The sequence below is a fragment of the Mercurialis annua genome, linkage group LG7 (genome assembly GCF_937616625.2).
Source record: "Mercurialis annua linkage group LG7, ddMerAnnu1.2, whole genome shotgun sequence".
NCBI classification, from domain to species: Eukaryota; Viridiplantae; Streptophyta; class Magnoliopsida; order Malpighiales; family Euphorbiaceae; genus Mercurialis; species Mercurialis annua.
This window is the reverse complement of record NC_065576.1, coordinates 4,113,453-4,122,366: the sequence shown is the minus strand read 5'-3', so window position 1 is coordinate 4,122,366 and position 8,914 is coordinate 4,113,453. Positions and strand designations below refer to the sequence as shown.

The window sequence follows — 8,914 nt, the reverse complement described above, 5'->3', positions numbered from 1 at the left end:
TCCCGCCACTCTAGCAGTGGTCGGAGTGTCAGAGTTCGTCTGAAGAGGCAAACCCGTCTCCTCATACAAACCCTAGATCTGAGGACGAATCATCTGACACTACTAAAAAGCAGGAATAAAACTTTTTTGATAATATAAGTTAAACAATTAATTGATTATCAACATACTAAAATTAAAAGTTAATATTGTAATAGTCAACTTCTAATTTTATAATTTTAAAATAACAAAAATAAATTATTATTATTATTAAAAAAATACTACTCCCTCCGTTTTATTTTATTTGTCTTTTTTCTTATCTTTTTGATGTCCTAAAAAGAATGTTCGATTTATAATAATAATAACATTTTTTTTAAAATGTGACAAATGGCTTGGTTAATTAAATCTTACCTTTATCCCTAATGTACACATATTTCAAATTTTCCTACTTCCTTTTATAAATAAAAATTGTATTAGCTCGACCACCAAAATCATAATGCAAAAAGAAGTTTATTAGTATATATCATAGGTTTATTATATATCCACCACTTTAAATTGCACTTACAATCCAACCGTTCGTAATAATACATTAACAATCATTATAATACGGCAAAAGTTATCAAATGATTGATCATAAAAGTTGATGTCCAAGTGTAGGGTTCTAATTCCACCACTTTAAATAGACTATTCAAGACAATGTAAGATATTGTTCGTAATACCGAATCAATTCCAAGTTCAAACCGAACTAAACAAAAATATCATCTGCCCAAATTCAAACCAAACCAAAAAAGATAAAATACAAATACTTTTTATAATACCAAACCATACCAGATTTTTACAAAATTGTTTAATTTAATTCGATTTTATTTTTGCATAGCCATAATGTTTCACCTGGTCAAGAACTACAAGTGCATCAATGTCCATAATGATTTGGACATTGTTTGCCTGTTCTTATTTTCTCTGTATAACATACTGTAAATAACTAATAAAAACATAAAACATAATAGGCCCCTCGAAAATAAACTGCAGCAAAAAATAACATTCATGCTATTACAAACAACAGCCTTAATCGCAAAACTTTGCGCCATGGCGCGATTAAACATAATAAGTAACTTCCATTGTAACTACTCATTCACTTTGATATAAAAGTGATCAACTAGAATTTAACTCCAAATAACAAGCAAAATCCAGATAGAAACTAACCATAACTCTGAATCCAAAACTTGCGGACAACAAAAGCTTAAGAATCATTTAGGGACAATGAGGCAATACGATCAGTTGGAGTATTAGACTGCTGCTGCTTCTGAACGTTCCTAAGCACTTCCAAAGCCTCCGAGACTTTGGCTTTCAGGGCTTCTGGAGACTCCAGCAAGTGTAAAACCTCGGTCTGGTCCATCTCCAGGAGCATGCCGGTCACCTTTGCAGCATTTTCATGCTCCAACTGGTCTACCAATGGATATAAATTCTCACCAAGCAACTACATGCCACAAAAACATTCAAACATGAGGTCAACTTTATTGTCAATTCAGTATGATAATGAGCGAAGAATAAATTAAACAGCCTTAAGACTAAGTCTATTTTAAGTGTGCTACCAAACAGTTTGAGATGTCATTATACGCGTTACTTCATTGACTTATTGAGCAAGAAACTTACCATCCTCTGTTGCTCAGGTGATGCATTAGCAAGTGAAGTCGCCAAAGCCCCAGCCTGCATAGGCTGGGAAAATGAAGCATCTCTCAGTGGCATTCCAGCCATATCGTAAGGAACAGGAAGCATGCTTCCAGGATGACCAGCCATTGGAACATCAGGCATGCTGCGACCAGGAGGATAACGGTACATATGTCCCCTAGGAATCATCTGTTGGCAAGAGATGAACACATATTAGAGTTTAAATATATAATTTCAATCTATAGGAAAATAAAATGTCAACCGGATATACCAAAGATCCAAGTATCTTAAGGTAATGTCAAATTACTGCTTACCTGAGGCTGCATCATGTGATGTGGTTGCTGAGGTTGCATTGGCCCTGCTCCAGATCTTCGGCCACCGAGGCGCTGGTTCTCCTGACCTGGCTGCATCATCGGAACAAAAATCGGCCTCATTCCAGGAACAAGCTGCTGCTGATACCCGAATCCAGGCTGTCACATTGGCAATATACAGTAAGCAATCCATTGCCATCTTGCAAATGTAGACCATGAATTTTAAATAATCACACCAAAACAAAATGGTGCAACTTAATTATGCCAATCAACAATAATAAAAGGGAACTAAAATATTCAGGAAAGAATAAATACCTAACAATAATGTTAGATATTGAAATGAACTAATAGTATCACCAATTGGGAAGGAAAAAGAAAATACTGTCACCTAGTATTGAAAGGGAAAAAAGTTCCAGGTCAAACAAAAAAATATTACCATCTACTGATAGAATGTCAAAATTTCATTAATGGAGTGACCTACAGTACATAGCAGTGTTACCGGGAACACAGTGCGTTTCTGGTCGTGGTACAGTAACAGGAACAAAATACGTTAGTTTATATTTTTATGGTACGTTGGGGGTAGGATTAGTTGGTACGCTTTTTTTATATGCGGTTCGTTGAACCTCTCTTGTTAGGAGAGGTCTGTATATTTTATAGAATATTAGCAGTTCATAGATAGGTACTTTCACTTATAATCAAGTTCCAACATAATATTCTCTTTAATTACATTAACTTATTCTCTTTAATTTACATTAACTTCAGAAACAAATAAACTGAGATGATTATCAAATAAAAAAATGAGATGTTTCTTTTCAATTTTTTATTAATTAGATAAGTTTAGATTAAAGTGAAACTCTAGGAATTTTGTGAAGTAAATTTAATTGACAGCAATTTACTAATATTAGTGTCAATCTTTAAACTATTAACTCTTAGAATTCTGTGAAGGGGCCAGCTGTTTTAAAAACACAAAATAGTAGTAAGCCCATAAGCCCGAGACAATAAAAACCCTAGGAGATTAATATTTGAAATGAATACAGCACACAACTAACACAACTAGTTGTTCTCCATCTTCTGCAACTTTTTCACTCTACTCTTTCAATAATGGGAACTCTTCATATGGATTACCAGAACATGTAACAAGGCGATTCTGGTGCTCTAGAGTACCGTGAATTGGGGCGCGCATCCCAATTCGTGGTACCAGCAAAAAATGAATTATGGTAACACTGAAGAATACTTCTGCAAAAGAAGCTAAACTAGTGTTACCATAAATCGTTTTTTGCTTCGAGTACCACGAATTGGGTGGTGCGTTCCAATTCGCGGTACTCTGGAGTTCCAGAAACGCCACATGTTGGAACTCCATGTGAAGAGTTCCATGATTGTTGACAGTGAAAAAATAATAGATTGAAAAAGTTGCAGAAGCAAGGTGAAGAAGATGTAGAAGCGGCTGTGTGTTATGTGCTGAATTCAAATATTAATCTCCTAGGGTTTCATTGTCTTGGGCTTATAGGTTATGGACTTATTAATATTCAGTGTCTTTAAAACAGTATAACATTAATAGATTGCTGTCAACTTAAATTCACTTTCCAAAATTCAAAGAGTTCCACTATAACCAAAACTTGTCTAATTAATGCTAAAAAAATTGAAAAGACAATTACCAATAACTTAAGTTACTATATAAAACATAGCTTAAGATGTTAATGGAAATTAAAAAGGCTATAATATTCTGTTAGATTTTGATGTTGTGTTATTTTTTATAAGTGAAAATATCTATATATGTACTGCTGATATTCTGCAAAATATTAATTTCATGTAAAAATATGACAAGCATTCCGAACAAGAGAGGTTCAACGTACCGCATAAAAAGAAGGCGTACCAACTAATCCTACCCCCAACGTACCATAAAAAATAAACTAAAGTATTTCGATCCCGTTCACGTTCCATGACCCAAAACACACCGCGTTCCAGTAACACTGAGCTAAACAGAAGCACTCTCCAGCCATTGAATCTAAAACAATTTTTTTTGTTAAATGAACTTTTAACCCAATGGTTGGAGAGTGCGTTCACAAGTCTTTTTGGGTGAAGCATACTATCCAAAATATTACCAAAACATAAATATTAAAAATAACTGATTGTCAGCACACATTGCTCTCACAAAGACAAAGGGCATATAAACATAGCTCTACATTTGTGCAAAGAAACAATGATCTAAATAACCAGCAAATAATATCTAGAGCCAGAAACTATATGATAAACAGCCAACTACTGTGCAAGTACTTTTTTCTAAGATGGCAGGCCCAAAGTTCTGTACAAAATGTCAATCATCTCTCACCTGAGGTGGGACAATAGAAGGAGGGCCTTGACCATAGAATACGTGATGTCCAACACCTGGAGTACCCGGGTGGTAGATAGGCATTCGAGGACCCACACCAGGTGCCATTCCAGAAGGGCGCACTTGTGCAAACTGAGCCTGTACAAAGATGAAAAGTATCCAAGCAAGCATGTTAATGCTATCATATGGAAGACGTGAGAGCAAAAAGCTGCACCACAAATGAATATAAAATGAAACATGACAATTAGAATCAACAAAATCCATGAATGGCTTATCTTCCATCGTTTCCAATTTTCGGAAGAGATATTTGAAACCTACATTTGCAGTCAATACTGAATGCTTACCTGCAATTTTGCTCTTCGTTCTTCTTTCCTTTGTGCAAGTGCAACATACAACGGTTTGCCAACTAACATTTTACCATTCATCTCTGTGAGCTACAAGGAGAGCAAGACATTGAAAAAGTCAAACACAAATTCAAATCTGCAGACAGCAAAAAAAAACATAATAAAAAGAATACAATCTTACAGCTTTCGATGCTTCTTGGGCATTTGAGAAAGCAACAAAGCCTGATCCTCTACTTACACCTTTTGGATCACGCATAACCTAATAAAATAAAACTCAGAATCAGATAAGAAAACATTCACGTTCAATCCTTACTATCCTTAATAATAAAGCTTAAACATTACAAACCTTGCAAGAAGTAATTGTGCCAAATTCCGAGAATAACTCCTTCAGCTTCTCATCAGTAATGCTATCATCCAAGTTCTTGACATATAAGTTCAATCCTTCAAATTTGTCTACAGTCTCCTGCACATTTTGCTCAAACCGACCTCTCAATTCAGTCTCCCTCTCAGATTTTTTCTGTGCTTTTCCAACAAACCACTCTTTGTCATCAACTATCTTTCCATTTAAACCCTCAACTGATCGAGCTGCGTCATCTGGACTCTCAAAATTGACAAACCCAAAACCTCTAGACTTGCCATTCCCATCTCTCATAACAACAGTGCTAGTAATGGCACCATATTCCCCAAAACATGTCTTCAAATCTTCTTCAGTTGTAGTCTCGGAAAGATTCTTTACAAAAACATTATTGAATCTTGTCTTATCGACAGAAGATTCTCTTTCTTGTTTACGAAGGAAAGGTCCCACAAAGACTTGTTTGTCATTCAGTAACATACCATTAAGCTTATCAATTGCATTTTTCGCAGAGTCCTCATTATCAAATTGCACAAAACCATATCCTAATGACTGACCCGATGCATCAGTAACTACTTTGCAAGATAAGATATTTCCAAATGTGGAGAAGGTGTCATGTAAAGCTTTGTTATCAATTGTTTTGTCCAAATTCTATCATCAAATTATCAAATTACAAACTAAATATCAGAATAAACACGCCAAAACAAAATAAGAAACCAAATAACTACACTATTTATACACTTAATACCTTGATATAAATGTTGCCTGCGCCGCTTTTACGAATAGTCGGGTCGCGATGAGAATACATAATCCGAATCGGTTTTCCGTTGAAAGGAGTGAAATTCAGAACTTCCATTGCCTGAGCAGCTGCCACCCAAATCAAAAACTAAACATTAAGGCCTGACATAATCAATTTCATGTCAGATTATAAACAGAGGTATAAAATTTACCATCATGGGCATTGGTATAGTTAACATAAGCATAACCAAGTGACCGTTTACTACTCAAGTCCCTACAAACCCTAATGGAAACAACCTGACCCAGTTGGCTAAACAGATCGTAAAGCTGAGTTTCATTAGCATTGGAGTCAAGATCCCCAACGTACAACGAAGTCGACACGAACTGCTGCTGATTCTGGTTCACTGCATTACTCGCCATCCCATTCGGCGGAGACGGTGGAGCTACCGTCGCCGCACTAGTAACAGGTGACTGTGGTTGCGCTTGAACCTGAGCCATTGCTTCAACAAACCCAAAACAAATTGATACCCAGAAATTTAAAACTAAAAATGTAGAAACCCTTTTGAAACTGAAATGAATGAGCTAATGTAACGAATTTGACTGTTTGAAATAATTTTTTCTTTTTGGGTTCTTTTAATTTTTTTTCTTTGTTTTGTGGATAGGGTTTAAGTTGGTCGGCCGGAAAAAATAGGGGCCGTTACCGGATAATAAGTAGAGAGTATGATAAAATATGGGCAGCACAGGCGACACCGCAAGGGGTTTGATGGAGAAGTTGAGCTTATATAGGAAGATGATGGTAGTTGAAAGATGGAAAACTAACTAAACCCTAAATTAGTTGTTTGGGCCTGTTTGATCTTTCACATGTGTGGGCTCTCTCGGCCCATCTTCTTATATTTTTTGTATAATTTGTTTCAAAAAATTGGGGTTTTTACACAACTAGCGGAAAAATAAAAAATATTTATAATACTATCTCGAAGTTTTCTTTATAAATAATACTATCTTTCTAAAAATATTTACAAAATACTATCTTTTTGTATACAAAAATACGATTTTGTGTACGTTTGTTACAAATTTCATATATAAACCTAGACCATATACATATATAACTTTGTTGTATATAATCCGTATAATACGAATTATATACCGTTTTAAAAAAAAAATCAGATTTGAGAATATCATATTTGAAATTCCAAATCTGATATTTAAAATCTGACAAAGGGTGGCATCGTGGAGGCTGGCGAGCGGTGGCGATGTGAAGAAATGGCTAGTGGTGATGACAGCGTAGAGGAGAAGCGGGCGGCGGCGTGGAGGAGGCGGCAGCGACATAGATGAGCATCAGCCGGCGGCAGCATGAAGGAGCTGACGAGCGGTGGGGCAACAAACACACGATAAAGGGCGGCGGCAAGGTTTAATAAGTGAAGGTTGATGGTGCTGGTGGACATTAATGGAGGAAGAGAAAAAAAATTAGAGTTTGAAGAAAATAAAAAATGAAGAATATGATGAACATGAAGAGATAGTATTTTTATAAATATTTTTAAAATAGAGTATTGTTTGTATAGAAAAAAATAAAGTAGTACTTCTGTAAATATTTTGTCTTTTTATGGTATGTGATATAAATTTTCTTAAAAAAATAACTATATATTTAAGATTTAATAACTTATTAGAAAAAATTTGTTTGAAATAATCCTTTCTCTTCGCTATTACTTGTTTTCATTTACTACGCTTTCGTTATTGACATTTTCATCATGAAGCATTTGAACATTTATTTGTTGTTTTTGAATGTTATTGAGTTGAGTAACAACACTAAAAACAATAATTGTAGAAATTTTGAGTATAGGAATTTTCATCCTAACTTTTTGAATACCAACATCATATATTTTCGCTCCTAATAATGTCACCATTTCTAATGAACCTTACATTTCCAGATTCAAGCAATTCTTATATTATGATAGGATAATAAAATTTATACATTTCAGATTTTTCTAAATAACCAATAAATAACCATTAATTGTTTTGAAATCCAATTTTTTTAATGTGGACTATAAATTCTTACTTCTGCTGGGCAACCTCACGCATGTAAGTGCTTTAAACTAGGTTTCCTTCATAACTATAGTTCAAATGGTGTACTTTAAAATGTTTTATTAGGAACTATGTTTAGCAAATACACACCCGTGCTTAATGCATACATCCACAATGACAAGAGTAAAGAAGAATGATTCATCACACTTCTAATTATTTCCATTGAAGTATGATTACGCTTTTCAGTAAAACCATTTTGTTGCTATGTTCTTGGTTACCCGATGAATTAAATTTTTTGGAGTTTTAAGATGTTTGGAAAATGATAAGAAATAAACACAAATTGCATTGTACTAAAAAATTAAGTAAAATCATAAGTCATTCTCACTTGATAATCATCATGATGTATGCGTGCATATAAATTTTTGCTAACGTTACCAGAACCATGGTGATTATTTCATTTGATAGTTGTGAGACTGCGTGTTTAATGCCGCTCATGTTTATATTTTGTAATTTAAATGTTGTATTTTTTTAAGATAGTTGATTATTGTGATATTATAGCATGATTTATATACAATGCATTTATATTTGAGTATTATGCATTGTAGATTAGATATCAATTAGCTATAAATATAAATTATGTGTTTTAATTGTTTTAAAATTATCAATAGTGATTAATTTTTGTTATGACCTTTTGATTTTTTTTTATAAATAAATTTTTAAAAATGAGTTTGTGATGTTTTGTAGGTATTTATAATTTATGGTTATTTTTATGATAATTAAATATTTATTCTATGTCTTTTTTGCTAAATTTTGTCTGGAATTAATTTAATTAATAAAATATACAACATGCCATTTTTGAAAATGTGAATGTTATGAATTATGTAAAATGGATCTATATAGATAGTCTTTTAAAATGTATTTTTTAGGTTAATCATCTAGACAAACTCTAGCCGCATAGAGTGTTTTTTAATTTCTTCTTCGACATCCGTCAATGGTTTGATTTTTTTATTGACGGTAATCATCCCTTTATTTATGCTATTGTAATTTTAGAGAATATAATAAATAGAACAAAGGTCAACGCGCCTCCTAAATTTGTAGTACGAGGTCATCTTACCCAATTTGTACTTTTTTGAGCAATTAACTCCAAAACTCCTCATATTTTGGTCTAATAATCCAT

At 33.7% G+C, this 8,914-nt stretch overlaps 1 protein-coding gene across 1 annotated transcript; it reads right to left on the bottom strand.

Annotated features, from left to right (window-relative positions):
* Positions 1–995: 995 nt before the first annotated feature.
* On the bottom strand, positions 996–6,488 carry LOC126655195 (polyadenylate-binding protein 2-like). The gene is made up of 9 exons (XM_050349236.2): positions 5,931–6,488; positions 5,729–5,847; positions 4,975–5,631; positions 4,810–4,887; positions 4,629–4,718; positions 4,285–4,422; positions 1,959–2,114; positions 1,630–1,833; positions 996–1,453 (listed from the first exon to the last, which is right to left on the bottom strand). The coding sequence occupies exons 1-9, from the start codon at positions 6,214–6,216 to the stop codon at positions 1,217–1,219; spliced, it is 1,965 nt and encodes a 654-aa protein (XP_050205193.1). The 5' UTR covers positions 6,217–6,488; the 3' UTR covers positions 996–1,216.
* Positions 6,489–8,914: the final 2,426 nt, after the last annotated feature.

Excerpts from the sequence above, each read along its gene's own strand:
- LOC126655195 (XM_050349236.2), bottom strand. The coding sequence starts at position 6,216 with ATGGCTCAGGTTCAAGCGCAACCACAGTCACCTGTTACTAGTGCGGCG. Across the intron at positions 4,423-4,628 it reads AACGAAGAGCAAAATTGCAG|GCTCAGTTTGCACAAGTGCG; the intron begins GTAAGCATTCAG and ends ATCTTTGTACAG. Across the intron at positions 2,115-4,284 it reads CTTCTATTGTCCCACCTCAG|CCTGGATTCGGGTATCAGCA; the intron begins GTGAGAGATGAT and ends CCAATGTGACAG.